At 51.1% G+C, this 19,630-nt stretch overlaps 3 protein-coding genes across 5 annotated transcripts; 1 reads left to right on the forward strand and 2 right to left on the reverse strand.

Annotated features, from left to right (window-relative positions):
* The first annotated feature begins 1,644 nt into the window (after positions 1-1,644).
* TUBB (tubulin beta class I) lies at positions 1,645-5,130 on the forward strand. The gene is made up of 4 exons (XM_055329884.1): positions 1,645-1,894; positions 3,169-3,277; positions 3,486-3,596; positions 3,893-5,130. The coding sequence occupies exons 1-4, from the start codon at positions 1,838-1,840 to the stop codon at positions 4,948-4,950; spliced, it is 1,335 nt and encodes a 444-aa protein (XP_055185859.1). The 5' UTR covers positions 1,645-1,837; the 3' UTR covers positions 4,951-5,130.
* A 1,630-nt stretch (positions 5,131-6,760) lies between these two features.
* FLOT1 (flotillin 1) lies at positions 6,761-17,100 on the reverse strand. Of its 3 annotated transcripts, none has more exons than XM_055329886.1 (13): positions 16,950-17,100; positions 16,585-16,641; positions 16,209-16,284; positions 16,036-16,126; positions 15,654-15,797; positions 15,411-15,530; positions 15,225-15,320; positions 14,848-15,000; positions 9,516-9,697; positions 9,289-9,334; positions 9,035-9,172; positions 8,619-8,783; positions 6,761-7,210 (listed from the first exon to the last, which is right to left on the reverse strand). In XM_055329886.1, the coding sequence occupies exons 2-13, from the start codon at positions 16,625-16,627 to the stop codon at positions 7,181-7,183; spliced, it is 1,284 nt and encodes a 427-aa protein (XP_055185861.1). In that variant the 5' UTR covers positions 16,628-16,641; positions 16,950-17,100; the 3' UTR covers positions 6,761-7,180. The 3 variants fall into 3 exon arrangements, with proteins under 3 accessions (XP_055185861.1, XP_055185860.1, XP_055185862.1); XM_055329885.1 differs by having other exon boundaries at positions 16,935-17,099; XM_055329887.1 differs by lacking the exon at positions 16,950-17,100 and adding an exon at positions 16,791-16,904.
* Positions 17,101-17,410: 310 nt separating this feature from the next.
* IER3 (immediate early response 3) lies at positions 17,411-18,698 on the reverse strand. The gene is made up of 2 exons (XM_055330352.1): positions 18,437-18,698; positions 17,411-18,344 (listed from the first exon to the last, which is right to left on the reverse strand). The coding sequence occupies exons 1-2, from the start codon at positions 18,644-18,646 to the stop codon at positions 18,084-18,086; spliced, it is 471 nt and encodes a 156-aa protein (XP_055186327.1). The 5' UTR covers positions 18,647-18,698; the 3' UTR covers positions 17,411-18,083.
* Positions 18,699-19,630: the final 932 nt, after the last annotated feature.

Below are 19,630 nucleotides of genomic sequence, written 5' to 3' on the forward strand. Positions count from 1 at the left end.
CCTCGTCAGTGAATTCAGCAAACTGAAAAACACTCCCACCAAAATGTCTGGAGAGGCATCCTGGAAGACACTGAAATTCAGGCACCTCACTTCATAATTCTCTCGACAAAAGCAGTGTCTTCAATGCTGCTCTAAGAGCCCCCCCGTTTTTTAAAGAATTTATTTATTCATGAGAGACACAGGCAGAGACACAGGCAGAGGGAGAAGCAGGCTCCATGCAGGAAGCCCGTTGTGGGACTCGATTCCGTGTCTCCAGGATCACGCCCTGCGAAGGTGCGCTAAACTGCTGAGCCACCCGGGCTGCCCTAAGAACCCCTTTTGATGGGGGAACAGAGGACTGGCTGAGGACAAAGCACAAGCCCAGGGCAGCACATTGACAAGCCCTTGAAACAGGCAGAGGGACCTTCCTCTACGGACTCAACTGCCTGGATGTTCATACTTTGCTAAGGAGAAAAGGCAATCTTAGCCCGACCCCCAGGATCTTGTAAGTCTATTTTAACATAAAAATTCCTTTAGAAAGATCCTTTATCTAAACCCACAAGATACATGTTGGCAATCATCCCCCAAGCACATGGCCCACCCACACACATCTAAAGGGTCTCACGACTCAGGTTTTATTAGACGGTAATACGTGACCTTTTCCCAACAATAACTGGCCCCCTCAAGGTCCTGGAAACCTTGCTTCCAAATTCCTTAGAGAGTCCGGTATCCTCAAACCCCTCCCAACTCCCAGGTATATAATCAGCCACCCCTCACCGGGCAGCAGCTCTTCCTGCCCACGGGTCCTGTCCCCCTGCTTTAATGAAACCACCATTTTGCACCAAAGATGTCTCAAGAATCCTTTCTTGGTCGTCGGCTCCGAACCTCACCTTATAATTTCAAAAACTTCACTTTCATGGATAGACTTCTGACTTCACAGATTCTAAATACCAGCTTTTCTAAACCATTCAATTTATTATTTGAACACATCCTCAATTACATCTCTACTCTGAAAACCTATTGCTGCATTTTTGTTTCTCTTTCTAAACATTATCATTAGAAAATTTCCAAGGAAATAGCAGGAGGGCCATCCCCTGTTTTTCCTATCTGGGGGAGCAGCGGTTTCCTGGATTTCATGCCGTGGGTCACCGAAGGACCCGCTGTTTGCTACCACAGCAGGGTGCCGCATTTCTCCCCAGTTATAGCTGAGCTAAGCAGCCCTCTTACCAGGAGCTACCGCAGCAGGGAACGTTCAGGGCGTGCCCACTTCGCCTTCCAACTCCTGGCACCCCAGGGTTCCCAATGCCTGTATCCTCCCAAATGACTCCCTTTTAGTACAAAAAACTCAAGTGTAGGGGAAAGAAATTTGCGCAAGGTCATTTTTCATTAAAAAACAACAACAACAAGGCCAACTCTACCCCCCCCCAAACCAAAAATCCAGTATCCACTCCTCCCTCCCTTCATTTTCCAGCGTAGACAACAATGGAGGACTACGACTCCCAGGGAGGCCAGCGTTCCTCCACCCGAGCGGAGCCCAATAGACATGACCCACGTGCCTAGCACCGACCAATCAGGGCCCACTCCAGTGAGGCTTTGTCTGCCTGCCTCGGCGCGGGCGCTCTCCCGCCTGCAGCCTCCGCGCACGCGCGCCCCGCCCTGCCCGCCTTTCCTCCTTCTTCGCCCTCCCCGCTTCTTTCTACATCTCAGAACGTTCCTGTCGCTGCGCTCGGACCTCGTTGCTCCAGCCTCTGGACGCGTCCCATCCTTCCAGCCTGCAGTATAGGAAAAAACCCCATCTCGCTTTCTGCCCCGTACACACCTTTGAGAGAAGCAAAAAGAATTAAAATAAATTTTAACAATGAGGGAAATCGTGCACATCCAGGCCGGTCAGTGTGGTAACCAGATCGGTGCCAAGGTAAGGATTTTAAGCCTTTTCTTTTAACTATGTTTTTTTTTTTTTTGAGAAGAAAAAAAATCCAGCTAAATAATGAAGAACGTGGGACATATTTGCGTTCCATCCATTGTCCCGCTTTGCCCTCAAAAGTTTTCCATATACAATACACGGTTGCAGCTAGAATTTACTTTTGAAAAATGGGGGAATTGTACTTGGCTGGCTAATTTTGGGTGAGCTTTTGAGGACGTTTCGGGTTTGGAGTCGGAAGACTGGCTCTTTAAAATTTTACTTGAAAGTGTTGTAGTGGTCCGAGGAACGGGGAGAGAGGAGATGCGGAAACGGTCCGAGATAAAGCGCGGAGAGGCGGTCCCCGTGTGCATCCCTCCGCGGGGGGGGCCCGGGTCCACGGAGGGGAGGAGGACAGGGAGCGCGGCTGGGCGGCGGCCGCGGGGTCCTGGGCCCACGGTGGGGAGGGGGGCGCGACGCGCCAGGGTGGGCTGCCCTTGTGGATGGAAGACTGGTCGCTGCAGTATTAATTTCCTTTCATCTCCAGTAAAGAGACTCTTTTAGGGCGTGCACCGATATGGAGAAAGAGGGCGGGAGGATCCTTTTCTTTCAAGGGTCCCCCAGGGCTAAACGGTGGGAGAAGGGCCGAGAATCCGTACTTAAAGCCAGGTATAACAAACTAGCAAAGGAAGAAAATCGGAGGCTCAAGCAGGAGGTGGGGGTAGTTTCTTTCTCTGCGCGCGGTTACAGTGTGGCGGGGGCAGGGCAGGGAGGAAGTCCTGCTGCTACGTTGTAGCCCGCGGCTGGGCGGGGGGCGGGGCGGGGCGGGGCTCCATGCGCCGAGCCGGCCGGCTGGGGGCGCGCTCGCGGCACAGGCCCCCGCCCACGCGCGACGCCTCCCTTTGTCAGCGCCGACGGGCGGGCGCCGCAGTCACGTGGAGGGGCGTCCACTGCGGCGGCATCTGTCCCTCACCCGGCCCGTTGTGCGCGGGGGAGGGTGTGCCGGTCGGCTCGACTCGGAAGCCTCCGCCCGGCACACCCCCGCCGCACCGCGTCCCCCGGTCGCCGGGCCTCCGCGGCTGCACCCCCTCTCACAGCCCGAGCAGTGGACGCTGCAGCCCTTCGGGGGCTGCGGGTGTCTGGTGGAGGGCGCGGCAGGCAAGCAGAGCGCCCGGTAGGCCGTGGAGGTGCGCTCTCCGCGTGCGCGTTTGCACTTGAAATGTGTCGGTCGGGTGGGCATCACTGGCTGGCACCAGAGCTGTGCAAGCCTCCCTGCTCTTCCTCGGCAGTTCTGGGAGGTCATCAGCGATGAACACGGCATCGATCCCACCGGAACCTACCACGGTGACAGCGACCTGCAGCTGGATCGCATCTCCGTGTATTACAACGAAGCTACAGGTGAGGGCGGGAACGCGGGGCTCCCACTTCTCCGGGGTCTCCTTTCCAGCCCTGGAGAACCCACCCTGGGATGGGTCTGATTTTTAAAGAAGGTCTTACCCTGATCTGACTTTTCACGGTGGGGCAAAAGATCAGCTCTGCTGCCCCCTGGTGTCCTCCAGCTCCATTTGGTCTTCTGGTCCACCAATTCTTTCTTTCTTCCATATAGGTGGCAAATACGTACCTCGTGCTATCTTGGTGGATCTAGAACCCGGGACCATGGACTCTGTTCGCTCAGGTCCTTTTGGGCAGATATTCAGACCAGACAACTTTGTTTTTGGTGAGTTATGTACATATTAGTAGTGCTATTCAGTGTATTTGAAGGAAGGAGACTGCAAGACCTAAGAAGTTATTTTTAATGCTGGAACATTTATCTGGGGATATGTTTTGAGATCTCTAACGCAGGGTGTTGGGAATGACCGCCTTAGATGGTAGATACTGAGTCAGGGATGTATCACAGGTAAGTGAGAAAAAAAGGCACATTCGTGTACGTAATTCTAAAAGCTGAAGAGTGGAAATGGGTCCTTTATCTTTGATGCTTTGCTAATAAAGAGAATTTTGTTCACCTCATTCCAGGGCAGTCTGGGGCTGGCAACAACTGGGCCAAGGGCCACTACACAGAGGGGGCTGAGCTAGTGGACTCAGTCCTGGATGTGGTGCGGAAGGAAGCTGAGAGCTGTGACTGCCTGCAGGGCTTCCAGCTGACCCACTCACTGGGTGGGGGCACAGGCTCTGGCATGGGCACGCTGCTCATCAGCAAGATCCGAGAAGAGTACCCTGACCGCATCATGAACACCTTCAGTGTGGTGCCCTCCCCCAAAGTGTCTGACACGGTGGTTGAGCCCTACAATGCCACCCTCTCTGTCCATCAGTTGGTAGAGAACACAGATGAGACCTATTGCATTGACAATGAGGCCCTGTACGACATCTGCTTCCGCACCCTCAAGCTGACCACGCCAACCTATGGGGACCTCAACCACCTTGTCTCAGCCACCATGAGTGGTGTCACCACCTGCCTCCGCTTCCCTGGTCAGCTCAATGCTGACCTCCGCAAGCTGGCAGTCAACATGGTGCCCTTCCCACGTCTCCATTTCTTCATGCCTGGCTTTGCACCTCTGACCAGCCGTGGAAGCCAGCAGTATCGGGCCCTCACTGTACCTGAACTCACCCAGCAGGTCTTTGATGCCAAGAACATGATGGCTGCCTGTGACCCCCGCCATGGCCGTTACCTCACTGTGGCTGCTGTCTTCCGTGGGCGGATGTCCATGAAGGAGGTAGATGAGCAGATGCTCAACGTGCAAAACAAGAATAGTAGCTACTTTGTGGAATGGATCCCCAACAATGTCAAGACCGCTGTCTGCGATATCCCGCCCCGTGGCCTCAAGATGGCAGTCACCTTCATTGGAAATAGCACAGCCATCCAGGAGCTTTTCAAGCGCATCTCAGAGCAGTTCACAGCCATGTTCCGGCGCAAAGCCTTCCTCCACTGGTACACAGGTGAAGGCATGGACGAGATGGAGTTCACCGAAGCTGAGAGCAACATGAACGACCTTGTCTCTGAGTATCAGCAGTACCAGGATGCCACCGCAGAAGAAGAAGAGGATTTCGGTGAGGAGGCTGAAGAGGAAGCTTAAGGCAGAGTACCATCACCTTAGGCTTCTCTATTCCCTCTTCCTCAGCTGCCCCTGTGTCCTCTCCCTCAGAATTTGCATTCTCTGCCTCTTATTTTTTTTCCCTTTTTTTTGGGGGGGGGGGTTCCTAGAACAGTGCCTGGCACGTAATAGGCGCTCAATAAATACTTGTCGTTTGTTGAATGTCTCCTCTCTTCCACTCTGGGAAACCTAGATTTCTGCTGTTCTGGGTGACTCTGTATTTTCTTTTGGTGTCCATTTTCCCGTTTGTGCAGTTGATATTTCCCTTTGTTTTTTAAGGTGATTCTCCGAGAAGCTGGGTCTCATTAGATCCCATTTAGAACATGTGCTGAAATCATCGCCACCATCCTAAGCCCATGTGGTAGCCCAGGGGAAAGGAAACCAAGCTACCTCATAGCAGTAGAGGTACATATCGAGAAGGTAGGGTTTTCTCTTCTAGAGCAGTTTTAGAGAGGGAAATCCAGGCTCTTGAAGTCCAAATCCAGGAATCTTCCTGCTCTCAGCTTCAGGGGAGATGTTGACAGTATTGTCTATTTTTTGTCTTCTTCCAAGCTCTGTCCTGAGCTGTTTCTTTTGAGGGGTCTGTGCCACTTTGTTGAGTGGGATCCTTCCCTCCTACATAAACTGCTTCACGTGTTCGATTTCTTCCTTTTCCCCAGGGTAAAGAGGGACTGGCCTTGATCCCTAAAGTCTCTGGAAAGGCCCCCTCCCACTCCCCACTTTGTCTTAACAAAACTCCAGCTCTGCTGTGTACATATGGAAAAGTGTGTATTGCCACCTAAATCATTTGAGTCATTCTTCCAGAGGGGACAAGGAGACCCTCCACCTTTTGGCAACACCTCAGCTCTTCCTTCTGCTTTTCCCTTTCCCCACACACCCTTGATTTTTGTCCTGTCCTACATTTCAAATTTCTACTTTGTGTTGAACTTGCTTTTTTTCATATTGAAAAGATACCATTGCCCCAAAAGCCAAAAATAAAAAAACTGAAAAAAAGTTGCGAGATGTGTGCTCATTTAGGGAAAGATTGCCATTGAACAACCTGAGGCTCAAGTTCAGCTACGCATATACTCTGCTCTTAATAAACTGATGAGAATATCCTTGTACTTACCTTATCCTGGTAGAACTATTTCACCATCCTCACTACCAGTCTCAATAACTAGGATAGGTATAGACTCCTACAGGATCGACAGAAATGAGAACTGAGATGAATGTTGAATAGTGCGTAAGTGGCTCCCAGATGAATATCCTCTTGGGAACTTGTGTAGAAATGCAGGTCACAAGGCCTACCCAGATGTACTGAACCAGAAACCAGCTGACTAGTAATCTGTTTAGCAATACTCCAGGAGAATCTTGTGAATGCAGAGTTGTACGCTATTATTGCACTACTTTCAGTGCACAGCACATCCAGGGTTCATTTGAGTTATGGGTCTTGCTTTTTTCTTTTACACCTTGGCATTTTCTCATTTAACTCCAGGGAAAGATCAAGATAACTAGTGAGGGGTGCTACACAATGGTCCCATTCTAAAGTACTGTTTCACCAAATAAATATGCTTTTCTAAGGCACAAAATTAAGTCAGCTACCCTGGAAATTTAAGTCCATGTAATTTTCCTTGGCCCTATTCCAATTAATAAAGGGAACTAGTGCAGTTCTCCCAATTTCTTCCATTTTAGCAAGCTTTTTTGCGTATTACCGGCTTTTGCCGAAGAAATTGTATGACGTAAACTACATGTTAACTTGCTTTTCTCCCATTCTAAAAAGTGTTGAATGAAGGGAAGATGCTACGTTCCAGTATTAACTTTCAATCAGTTCTGCTTTATTGAGTTAATTATTAATCAGTATCAGTACTTTGTAACAGCAACTCATTTGATAAAGTTGAGAACCTCCAGGCGATCCCTCGGTTTTGGTCAGGAAAATTCTAGGCCATAAATGTATACAGACAGTCCAGTTAGAAAGTTAAATTGCAGGGTGCGGGGTGAGTAGGATAATCAGAAGGCTGGCATGAAACCCGGGGAGGGGGACTGGGTAGTCTTAGCAGTGTGGGGCTGGGAAGAAGAGCAACCCCTCCTCTCCAAGGCAAGGCACAAGCTATTTGGCAAGGAGATGAGGGGTGGAACCCCATTGTCAAGGGTGTGCTCAGAGAAGCCAGTTGTGCATGCAGTATGGGGACCATTCTGGCAACCATGAAGCAAGGCATCGGCAAAGGTTGAGGGCTCAAGCTGTTCGCAGAGGCTTGTGGTTAACCTGGTAAAAAGACCACAGTGATGACACGGGAATCATGTACCCTGTTCTCCCAGCTCCCCATTTGGATGAAAGCTACAGAGAGGACATGTATTTCCAGGAAACTTCTAAGTTTTTTCTGCCACCCTACCTTAACCTCTTGTCAAGCAGTCATAAGGAGCCATGTACAGCACCAAATCACTGCAAGGAAGTGGAGGGGGCCAAAGCCCTGCTAGCATGGACTCTCCTTGGCTCCTAATCTCATTCAGTGCATTCAATGCCAGCCTCAAGAAGGCTCCAAGGAACCCAGCTTGAAGGTCACTGCTACAGTCTATCGTTTTCACTTAAATATCTTTCTAAGGAACTTCTGTATTTGAGAGAATGTGTGTGTGTGGGGGGAGGTGAGGAAGGAACAGAAAGGGAAGGGAGTAGGACAAGCAGACTGCACTGAGCACTGGGCCCAATGCAGGCCAATACCAGGACCCTGAGATCATGTCCTGAGCTGTAAGCAAGAGCCAGGTGCCCCTATATAAGATAGTTAGGTAGATGCAGATACATATTTTAAGCACTCTCATGTATAGTACTTAACTATGTGTCAGGCACTGTCCTAAACACTGCCAATATTTACTCATTTAATCCCTTTAACAATTCAACAGATCCTATTATTAACCTGATTTTAAGGTGAGGGAAGAGGTACAGAGAAGTAGCTAACTTGTATAAGGTCACAGCTAGCATGCACTGGGGTCAGGATTCACACCAAAACAGTATGATTCCAGAGACTGCTCTGACTTTTATCATAATCTACAGGTGGATAAAGAGGCATCAAGAAAAGCAGTGATGGGCAGCCCTGGTGGCGCAGCGGTTTAGCGCCACCTGCAGCCTGGGGCATGGTCCTGGAGACCTGGGATGGAGTCCCACATCAGGCTCCCTGCATGGAGCCTGCTTCTCCCTCTGCCTGTGTCTCTGTCTCTGTCTCTCTCTCTCCCCCTCTCCGTGTGTGTCTCACATTAATAAATAAATAAAACCTAAAAAAAAAAAAAATTTAAAAAAAAGTGATATGCCTCAGAATTAACTGTTAATAGGCTGCAACCAGTTCTGTATACTAGTGCAACCATAGGCTCTAGAAGGCAGTCAGCCTGGGTTTGAAGTCTAGCTTTACCAGCTGTATGTCAGGGGCAAAATTCCCTAATATATTGGAAGTTGTTTCTTTACTTTGTAAAATACTATGTACCCAAAGGATAGTTTGATTAAAACAACAACAACATACCATTGGTGTAGAGGCTTAGCATGGCATCTAGCATATAGAAAGCAAAAATATCAGTGCCCCCCCCCCCAACCCTCCTTGCTGGCCTAGTGCTGGCCTGCTGCATCACATGCCCAGGAACCCAGAAATTCACAGAAAATCCACACCTCCCACCCTAGAGACCCTCACCTGGGAGATGCTGACACCTGTGAGTCTCTCCACACTCTCTGGCAGGCGGCTCAGGATGTCCAGTACTTCTCCGGTCACTTTGGCCGCCCCCATGGCCCCACCTCCACTGGACACTAGTGTGATCTTATTGGCTGAGGTCAAGGGACCACTGATCTCCTCTGCCACCTGGTAGGTGAGAGATGCCCACTCAACACCTGTAGTCTGACCACACCCCTCCTAAATTGCTTTACACTGGGCTTCAAGATCATTGATCATCTTCACTTTGTAAGGATTATCTTTCTTTACTTCGGTCACTGGGTTCTAATTCCTACCCCTCGTTTATGGTCCCCTAGTCTGTTCTTCCCAAGCCCCTCATTTCCCCCCACCCTACACTCCCTGGTTCTGTTCCTCTCCTGGTGCCCACACAACCTCCAGACCTGGGGCAGCTTCTCCAGCAGCATGTCCAGCTGAGCAGCCTCCTGGTACAGCTGGAATGCTTCTGCCTTCTTGGCCATCTGCTCGGCCTCGGCCCGGGCTCGAGCCCCGATGGCAAAGGCCTCAGCCTCCCCACGCATCTGAGAAGCGAAAGGGAGATTGTGGTGCTGATGGCTGTAGTTAAGGACAAGAAACCCAGCTCAAGCAGCAACTCCCATTCCCTCTGCAAGCCAGTAAGAGCCACCTCTTCACTCACCCTCACCGACTCCGCTTCTGCCTCAGCCTGCATAATTAGCTGGGACCTGTGCACAGAAAGGAAGAGGAGGGAGGGGCTGAGGAAGGGCAAAAGGCAGGCCCTGCTGGAGAGACAGAGGCTTCTGTAACCTGAGTTCCATAGGAGTTCAGGTAGTGAGGGCCTCCACTCTTCACCTAGGGGAGCCAGATGAGAAAGGAGCAGGATAGGGCCTGGGAGCGGGTGTTTACTTCTCTGCCTCAGCGAGGCGCTCCAGCTTGTAGCGCTCAGCCTCCGCTGGCTTCCGAACTCGGGCCTCCAGCTCCTTCTCTCGCCGGGCGATCTCCTGTTCCTGCACTGCCACCTGCTGGGCCCGCTCCACCACCTGCACCTGTACCCGCTGTTCCTCGATCTGCTGCTTAGTTTTGGCCACCTGGGAAGGAGCAATGCTCAACATCAGGGCTGAAGAGCAAGTTCCCAGGAACCACAGAGAAAAGCCAGGGCAAGGGCTCCAGGGTGAGATATAAAAACAGAGTAAGGGGCAGCCCGCGTGGCTCAGCGGTTTAGCGCCGCCTTCAGCCCAGGGCCTGATCCTGGGGTCCCGGGATTGAGTCCCACGTCAGGCTCCCTGCATGGAGCCTGCTTCTCCCTCTGCCTGTGTCTCTGCCTCTCTGTCTCTCTGTGTGTGTGTGTGTCTCATGAATAAATAAATAAAGTCTTTAAAAAAATAAAAATAAAAACAGAGTAAGGACATGAAGTCAGTCCCTGGTGGGTTCAGCCAGCCCAGTGGAGTCCATTTCCCATATGGATCCCAGTTGTGGCTTGGGGGATGGCCTGATCCTCCTCAGAGGTATCTTCCAGGCAGCCTGACCATCAAAAGCTGGCTAGGGCTGGAATCCAGGCCCTGTTCTCCCTCAGGCCAGGCTAAGTGTCCCTCTTGTTGAGCTCCCGTATTAGTCTATTTCTCCACAGCATCCCTCTCTAGAGTCTGAGAACCTACAGGGCTCTGATGTGCGGTGGCTTCTTCCACCTCCGGTCACTCAAATCCATCCACTTCTCTCCATCTGAGCTGCTGTAACCGTCTTGTAAGCCACCACCAAACTCACCCTCCCTGCAATAGCTTCCTACTGGCTTTGGTGGTGGTGGGGCGTGTATATATCTCTTTTATCTTTTGTATATGATACAAACTCAAAAGAAAAAAAATGGACAATGAGAACCAAGGTTTCCTCTACTTATTTCCTCAAACTACCTTGTTCCTTTCCCCAGAGGCAAGCATTGTGAACAGCTTCTTGTGTCTTCTTCTTCCAGGGAGATTCTAAGCATTTACAAGACTGTACATATAGGATTCCTCTTCTTTAGGCAGATTTCATTTTCTTATTCCTGTACAGAGATTGGAAGGCTCTTGCCAAGATTTTGGTGAGGAGAGGTACCAGTAGAGGAACATGCTTCTTTCCTGTCCCACTGCTCCAGCTCAGCCATGTACCATCATCCCTGTGGGTCTTATCAATAGCAGAGATGATGCCCCTGCCTTTACTGCACTCATCTGTTCACCCCAGAGGAAAGGTGCTTCTGGATATGGCACCCTGTGCTGTCTTTGACCCTAAATTTGCAAACCAGTTCCAAACTGAGCTACTTGCACTCTACCCCAGTGTGCAGGATCTCTCTCTATATTGGAGCCCCTCCTGCCTCCTTTGTTTAGGCATCCTTTTTGATGAAATAACCCCCAGTAGCTTCCTTGGAAGAAGTATATGGGCAATACATTTTTTGAGATCTTGCTTTTCTGAGATTTTTATTCTACCTTTCTACTTGAATGACAATGAGATTGAGTACAGGTTAGAATTCATTTTCTATCAGCGTTTTTGAAGGCACTGCTCCATGATCTTCTAGCTTCTTGAGAAATCTGAAGTCATTTTGATGCTTGGCCCTGTGCAATCTGTTCTTTCTCTCTGGAAGCTTTTATATCCTTTCTCTGTTCTCCATGTTCTGAAATTTCACAGTGTAGTTGTTTTTCATTCATTGTATTGTGCATTGAAACAGTCCAGTGTAGAAAGTATCAATCTAGAAAGTCATACCTTTCAGAACAAACATTAAAAAATTTTTTTCCATTGGTGATTTTCCTACCATTTTCTTTGTTCATACTTTATGATTAATAATCTGTAGACTAGGATTAATAAATTTATTAAAATTGGAATTTATTAGAATTAGATGAGTAAATCTGTAGATTCATTATAATTTCTTTCAATATGATTTGCCCCTCTCATTTCTGTCATCTTACTGATTTCTAAGAACTCTTTTTTTGTTTCCTGTTTTATGCTCTTATTTTCTGGATGTGAATTCTTCTGTCACTGAGGACATTAAAAAAAAAAAAATTAAGCTTTCTTCTCCCTGCATAACCTCCAAATTGCTTTGCTGTTTGTGGTTCCAGTCTCGGACTTTAACATTGCAGGATTCCCTCATATATCAGGTAATCTTCGATGGCCTGCTCACAGCGGAGGAGGTCTAAAACACTGAAACCCAGGATGTGGGTGAGGCTTCATTCATTCTAGGGTGATCTGGACAGGTCATCTGCTGAAGAACCTATGATTCAGGATCTTTGGATTGGTTGTGTTCCCCAGCACAGTCTTCTGATGACTTCTTTGGAAGATGGAAGGTCTTGGGCCCAAATGGGGTAAAGAAGTTAGGGGAGACTGTCAGCATTTAGCATTCAATGGTCACATCGTGCCTGTCACTGATAAAATGATTATGGCCTTATCGATTACTGGCTTCGTCGATTACAATGGCTTTCTGGCTTCCAAAATGATACCATGCTTTCTGTTCATCCTGATGCTATTCTCTCCATCTGTTTTTGCCTTCTTCCTCTTTTCTGAAAATCACTCTGTGGTTTCAGTGAGGTTTTAGAGAGGGAGTGCAATGAACTGTATTTATTTAATCCATCATCTTTGAAAAAGCTTCCAACTTATCTTCCTGCATCCTCTCTTGTCTTCTGACCATCAATTCTCCACACAACAGTAAGACTGATCCTCATAAAAATGTAAATTAGACCATGGCACCTCCCTGCTTAAAGTTCTCCAATAGCATTCCACTGGACTCTGAATTCCCTTCTAAGTCTTCAACAGGGCCACTTGAACCCTATGACCTGGCACTGCCTGCCTTGCCATCTCACTCACAGCATACCAGCCCCACCAGATCAGAATCCTCCTCTCTGTTCTTGGGATACATCAACCTCTTTCGTATCTCAGGGCCTTTGCAGACGATGGTCCTCTGTCTAGCCACATATGGCTATTTATATTTAAAATTAATTAAAATAAGTAAAATTTAAAATTCTGTTCCTCACATTTCACTAGCCACAGTTCCACAAGCCACATTTCAAGCACTCAGCATCACTGCACAAATTTACAGCATTTCCATCATCACAGAAAATTCTATTTGAATAGCAATGGCCTAGAATGCTATTGGCCCACAACTCTACATTGCTGGCTCCTTCTCATCTTCCAGTTTATCTCATAAATCACTTCCCCACTGAAACTTTCTTAGATCAGCCCCAACCTAATATAGTATCTCTCCACTGTTTTTTGAATCACTCTCTATATTTCCTTCATAGCACTTACACAAGATAATTAGAACCTATGAAAGTTATTTACTTGCTTTATTAGTTATTTCCTGTGTTAAAATGTAAGCTCCATGAGGGCAGGAATCTTTTCTGTTTCATTCATGCTTATATCCTCACTTCTAAAACAATGCCTGAATGGGTGACGGGCACTGAGGGGGGCACTTGACGAGATGAGCACTGGGTGTTATTTTGTATGTTGGCAAATTGAACACCAATAAAAAATAAATTTATTATAAAAAAAAATAAAACAATGCCTGGTACATAGTAAGCACTTAATAGCTATTTGTTGAATGAGTCCTTATTTCCCAAGCACCCAGCACAAAGTCTGGCACAAAATAAAGAACTGGTAAAACTGGAACAGAGCCAAAACCAGCCCAATCCTTTAATTTGCAGAGGAGGAAAGCCATATTTAGGTTAAGGACCACACAAGCTAATTTCTGCTATGTTAATGCTTCTCAAACTCCAATGTGTACATGAATCCCCTAGAGATTTTGTTAAAATACAGATTCTAAGGGCACCTGGCTGGCTCAGTCGGTAGAGCACGCAACTCTTGATCTTAGGTCATGCATTCAACCCCCATGTTGGGCGTGGAGCCTACTTTAAAAAAAAAAAAAAAAAAAAAAGCAGACTCTGATTAAGTTAGCAGAACTGGAGCTTCAGATTTTGTATCTAACAAGCTCCACAATGATGCTGATGCTCTTGGAAGGCAGACCACACTGAGGAAAAAGTGCTATGCCACACTCAATGACCTGTCAAACCACCAGGCATTTAACATCATAACTAGAGATGCTTTGTACTTCATTATCCTTTCAGCCTATACCAACTCTTGGCAAAAACAAATATCACACTATTGCTATCCTTTGGGTAAAAGTCTTAACGTACAGTTGATTCTCATTATTCATGGTGGATCTGCTCCATAAAGTAGCCACAAATACTGCATTAGCAAACACTTATTTTGTTGTTAGGGGAAATATACGGTTAGGTTCCTATGTGCCCCTGTTCACAACATTTCGTCAACAGATCAGTATATGTCCTTGCTTTATATGTGTTTCTGATTAAAAATACCTTATGCAACATACATGGTTAATTCCTTAACAATGAAGTCATTGGCAACAGTACTGTAACTCATGCCTGAAAGAAGCATGTAATTTCTTTATAAGGCATATCACAGCCTCTTTGCACTTAGGAACACTTAATGCTTTAGCAGGATGCTTGGGGGTCATTTTAAACAGCAAAATCACCAACAAAGAGTACAAAAATGCAAAAAAATGTAGCAGTCACTATACGGTGAAAATGACAGTGTTTACACTACTGACACTGTTTACGAGAACTGCAACACGAAGGCAGAACATCTCATTCACCCTCAACTGCACATCAGGCAACTCAGATTTTTCAATGCTCTGTGCATGCCACAAATGATCACAAAGGTGCCACAAGTACTGTTTCTGGGGTTACCAGTAAATTTTAGTGAGTAGGCAAATTCTCAAATACAGAATCTGTAAACAATGAGGACTGTCCATGCCTCCTCGCAATATCAAGAACTGCCCATATCTTACTTTGCAGGGTTCAAAGCCCAAGTCCCCATTTCCAAGTCCCCAAATGACTGCTGTGAGCTCATGGGAAATCAGAAAAAGGTGTCCTTTCCCCTAGGTGGATGCGGCACCATTCACCTATGCCGGAATGCAGAGCATGGTGAACAGAGCACCAGCTGGACCTTAGCTCTGCTTTCCTCCTCATCCAGGGGCCCTTGCCCAGTCTGCCCAAATATACAATCCCATCCTACTGACCATGTTCCTTCTTGGCCTCTGCTTTTCAACCGAAATGCTTAGGTCTTTCAAATCTTCCTCATATGGAGAAGTTGGGTCAGAAATGTAGAGCCAGAATAAAGGGATTAGAGTTAGAGCTTGGGAAAGTGTGGAGGGCTAAAATGGAGGGCTTGAGAGGAAATAACTGCCCAGTGTGAGAGGTCTGACCTGAAGCTGATAGGCCAGGTCAGCCTGAGCTCGGCGGGTGTTGACCTCGATGTCATATGCAGCCTTCTTTAGCTCATAGTCTCTCTGCGCCTTGGCCATCTCAATCTCACTCAGGTACTGAGCAGACACCTTTTCTTGCTTAGCTTTGGCTTCCTGTCCACACAGAGATCAGGGAGGAAGTTAGAGTAGGGAGAGGAAGGCCCCAAGGCAGAGAGCCACCTCTTCACCAGGCTCCCCTGCCCATGGCCTCATCTCTTTCCTCTGCCAACCCCGCTCTCCGAGTCCTCACTCAGTCGTGCCCCTTCCATCCCCTCTCCCACTGCATGCCCAAGAAGCCCATGGTGACCAAGTGAGCCCTCAAATGGGATCCAGCTCACCCGGATCCCAGCATCTCTTTTGGCTTCTGCTTCCCCAATGCGAGCATCTTTTTGGACTTGAGCTGTTCTAGCTTTCCCTAAGGAGTGCAAATAGTCCTGAGGAAGAGAAGCAGCAATCAGAATCCTCAGGAGGGCTTAAGAGATAGGAGCAGGGAACTGGAGAGGATCAGCCCCACCTAAGTTTACCTGATCATCATGAATGTCCTTCAGGGTGTAGCTAACCACACTGATGCCCATGTTGACCAGGTCTGAGGAGGCCACCTTGAAAACTTGCTCTGAGAACTTCTGCCTGTCCTTATAGATTTCCTAGGGTAACAGAATGGTAGGAAGGAGGAACTGAAGCTCTCAGTCTTCTGGCTACTGTTTCCCACAGACAAGCTGGGTTCTTCAGGGCATCTCTCCCAGATCTTTCCCTGCCCTCAAGCCCACCTCCACAGTCATGTGGGCCATGATAGCCCTCTGGTGGCCCTCCAGAGTCTCCAGTGCAATGTGGGCAATCTCAGCCTCCGTTTTGCCCAGGAACATCTGGCAGGCAGCTGCCAACATCTCCTTGTTCTGCCCCTGGATTTTCACCTGTAACCAGAGCAGGGATAGGGAAAGTGTGGTGAAGGCCTCCTGAAGCCAAGTAGCAAGCGGGAAGAGAATGGAAGAGTTAAGTGCCTTGGGAGTCCCTGGAGAAGGTGAAACTTAGCAGAGAAATTTCTTTGTGGCCAGAGGTTGGGGAGGCCATGGTCAGAAGATTCTTAATGTCTGGGGACAAAGAAGGGGATGAAGGAATGGACTTTGGGGGAAAAGGCTCTGAAAGCCTCACCTGGGCAATGCCAGTGACTGAGATGGGGACCCCATGGCGAGTGTAAACCTTTTCACTCTTGACATTGAGGGTCAGTGTGTTGAGAGAGATCCTACGAGAAAAAGAAGTGGACAGTGAGGAGAACAGGAAAGAGAGAAAACTGGGGTTCCCCTTCCTGGTTCTTTTCTACCTACCTCTGGATTTGCTGGATGCAGGGCAGGACAAAGACACGTCCTCCGGCCACCATGACTGGGGGGCTTCGGCAGAAACCTGCAAGGTGAGGAGGGAGCAGACTGCAGTGACAGGAGTAGGGCTAGAAAAGGGAAGACTGAAAACGTGGGGTGGGGGTTAATCCCAAAAAGGAAATCTGGGAGTCGAAGAGGAGGCAGTCCAGGCCTTGGAAGGTGGCGCTGGGAATCACAAGGGGGTGGCTTGCAGCCGTGGGGAGGTCGCGGGAGGGTGGTGTGTGGACCGAAGGCCTGGCCCCGGGAGCTGGTGGGGAGAAGGGTACGGGGTAGAGGCCGGACCACAGGGCTTGGGGGCACTGGCTGGGAAGAGAGCATTACTTACCAGAGACCACCATGGCCTCATTTGGGCCACAGGTGAAAAACATGGCTCAGGCTGAAGCTGGGGGAAGAGGGAGAGAAAGCCTTTGCGGGCGGGGTCCGGGGGAGTGCAAATTCTCTTTCCGGCAGTCTAGCCCCATCCCCAGCCACCAGGGCCCGGCCCCTTCCGAACCCATGGGTCCACTAAGGCATTTCCCGGTGAAGTCCCACCGATCGCCAGGGCTCTCCCCCGCCGGCTCACGGCCACCTCCTGCCTTCAGGGAGGACGGTTTCTCGATCCTCGGACAAAGCGCTCCCGCGCCTAGAGGCCCCAGACCGCGCGCCGCCCTCCCTGGCCCTCCGCAGGCCGATTACCTCTCGGCGCCCCACCTGCCTCCCCGCACGCAGGCCGCGGGGCGCGGCGGATCGCGCGGCGAGCAGCGGCCGGGATCGGCGGGGGATCGGCGCGGGAACGGCCCTCCAGGAGCGCGGAAGGCGCCCGCGCCCCTCCCGGCCCCACCCTGCGGCAGCCGCAAGCCCGCGCCCGCGCCCGCGCCCCTCCCCCGGCGGCCGCCCCCGCCCGCCCCGCCCGCCCCGCCCGCCCCTTTCCCGGCAGGCCGCGCCCGCCCTGGGCCCTCCCCCAGCCGGGAGCCCCGCCCCGGGACGCGGGACGTGACCTCCGCGGGCCTGGCCGCCGGGCCCCGAGGTTGCCTCATTTCTGGGTTGCCCCGCGCGACCTGGGAATCCGCGCCGGCTGCATCCGGCCGCCCGGGGCGCAGCGCCTGCCCGGGACCTGGCGCCGGGAGGCGGGGACTCGTGGGGAGTCGCCGCTGGCAAAATACACTCAGGACTACTGACAAGAAGTCGACTTTATTGGTGTTCACGGAACATACTGGACGGCGCGCAGCCGCCCCCCGCCGCCCGCCCGCCGGCCTTCGACACCCCAGCCACGCACTGGGGGCGACTGGAGAAGACCGGCGGCCGAGGACCTCGTCCCAGCGGTCCGCCGAGGCCTCACACAGCAGACGCAAGGAGCCCAGATCCCGGAGGACGAACACCAGCCCCTAAGCCCACGTCCCAGCGGCGTCCTCGACTCCGCCCGGGCGCTCCCCGGCCCTCCGGGTCGGCTTCAGCTCCACGCGCCCGCCTCCACCTCTCCCACGAAGCTCAACAAATACCGAGAGTTCTGCGTTTACAGCGGGGGGCACATCGCGCTCCCCTGCATAAGTTAAAATAAATATTACAGACACCCCTCCATCACCTCGGGGGACACTCATAAATACGTATAAATATTAATTAGGGTCAGTGAGAAATAAATTAATGACGCTCTTCCGCGCCGGGCCTGGCCCCGGAGGGCCGCTGCTCGGCTCGGCTGGTCTCCGGCGCGGGCTGGCGTCCCTGCCGACGTGCTTTCGGCTCAAGTTGCCTCGCAAGTCCCAGTTTGGGATACGCTCTCGCGCACCAGGTACACCTGGTGTTTACTTGGGTTGTCCGGTTCTTTCGGGGGGAGGTGGGGAGCTCGCGTTAGAAGGCGGCCGGGTGTTGCTGTAGGAAAGTGCTAAGGTCCAGAGCGTAGTCCGAGGGCGCAGAGGTCAGGTTGAGGGGCTCGAGGACCGGGGGCGCCGGGGAGGGCGCAGGGGATGCGCCGCTGGGGACGTCCGCCCGGGCCAGGGGCGCCGGCACGCCCTCCTCGGCCAGCAGAATCTGGCAGAAGATGACGGCGAGCAGGAGGAACAGGAGCCTTTTGGCGGGGTTCGGATCCTCGGCCGGGAGCGGGCGCCGGACCTGGGAGACAAGCAAGGGGACAGGTTGGCGGGACCCCGCGTCGGCCGCCCCCGCCCCCGCCCCCGCCCGCCGCCGGCTCCCGCGGCACTCACCACTCGCGGGTAGAGGACCCTACGGCTGCGCTTCCGATGCCCGCGGGACGCGCCGGGGCGCGCGGCAGGGGCCACCGCAGGCTCCGGGAGAGGATCGAAGGTGAAGATCTCGGGACCAGAGCCCCGCCGGGGTCCGGGGCTGGTGGACGAGACGGAGGTCGGAGCCCGCGGGACGGTCATGGTGGGGAGGGAGCTGCGGGGGCGACACATCGCGCGGCGAGCGGAGCGGGAGGCCAGTGCGGACCCGCGCCGGTGCGGAGCGAATTAAGGGCGCCTCAGACCTGGGCGGGTCCTCCTCGACTCCTCCCGCCGCCGGGAGGGATGGCCCGAGCAAGCTGGAAATTCCGACGGTTAAGCAAAGAGAGGGGGTGGAGACTTGGTCTGTGCACCCCTAGGCGCCCAAGTGTGTGTTTGTTGGGAGTGTGGGGGTTGTGAGTGGGGTGGGTGAGATCCCGGGCTGCAGGCACATGTCAGGGCATGCGGCAACTGGGCAGGGACCACCGGATAGCTTAGGAGATGGCTGGGCCACCGGCCCCATCTCTGGGGAGGCAGGAGGACTGACAAATCTGGCCACGCTGGGACGGTAGCCACCCAGCAAAGTCAAGGAATTACAGTTACACACGCACATTTATACACTTGTAGGTACACACAGAGAACACACACACGCACACCTCAAGAGGAAAGGAGTTACAGAAATAGCCAAGAAGACAGAGAAATGAACACATTAGTACACGCAGACACCATGCTGCTGACCTCAGCACACATGTTGTAGGGGCAAAAAGAACGTCCCTTGTTTCCTTCTAGCTTCTTGGGCTGGTCTAATAATTAAATTGATACAAGATAGAGTAACAGGAGAAAAGCAGGCTTAATTACATACTTCGGGAGCCTGGGAAGCCATGAGATTCAAAGGCAATAAGGCAATTGGGGGTTACACGCTATCTTGAGCTAAGGAATGGAACAGGAGCCCGGGGCTTCAAAGGGGAGGAGGGCAATTCACAGGAAGATAAGAGAAGATGCTCCGAGGCAGATGTTTGTTCTGTCCTGATAAAAAGTTATCTGTGGTAATAGCTGTCTTCATGGTTCCTGTGCCTATCTAAATTATTATTATTGTTTTTTTTAAGATTTATTTATTCATTCATTCAGAGAGAGTGAAGAGAGAGGCAGAGACACAGGCGGAGGGAGAAGCAGGAAGCC

This window comes from Nyctereutes procyonoides, unplaced genomic scaffold (assembly GCF_905146905.1).
Source record: "Nyctereutes procyonoides isolate TBG_1078 unplaced genomic scaffold, NYPRO_anot_genome, whole genome shotgun sequence".
Taxonomy (NCBI): Eukaryota; Metazoa; Chordata; class Mammalia; order Carnivora; family Canidae; genus Nyctereutes; species Nyctereutes procyonoides.

Coding starts and splice junctions, on each gene's coding strand:
- TUBB (XM_055329884.1), top strand. CDS start 1,838: ATGAGGGAAATCGTGCACATCCAGGCCGGTCAGTGTGGTAACCAGATC. Junction 3,278..3,485: donor GTATTACAACGAAGCTACAG/GTGAGGGCGGGA, acceptor TCTTCCATATAG/GTGGCAAATACGTACCTCGT. Junction 3,597..3,892: donor ACCAGACAACTTTGTTTTTG/GTGAGTTATGTA, acceptor ACCTCATTCCAG/GGCAGTCTGGGGCTGGCAAC.
- IER3 (XM_055330352.1), bottom strand. CDS start 18,646: ATGTGTCGCCCCCGCAGCTCCCTCCCCACCATGACCGTCCCGCGGGCT. Junction 18,345..18,436: donor GGGTCCTCTACCCGCGAGTG/GTGAGTGCCGCG, acceptor CTTGTCTCCCAG/GTCCGGCGCCCGCTCCCGGC.
- FLOT1 (XM_055329886.1), bottom strand. CDS start 16,627: ATGTTTTTCACCTGTGGCCCAAATGAGGCCATGGTGGTCTCTG. Junction 16,285..16,584: donor TGAGGCCATGGTGGTCTCTG/GTAAGTAATGCT, acceptor CTCACCTTGCAG/GTTTCTGCCGAAGCCCCCCA. Junction 9,698..14,847: donor ACCTGGCCTATCAGCTTCAG/GTCAGACCTCTC, acceptor GCTCCTTCCCAG/GTGGCCAAAACTAAGCAGCA.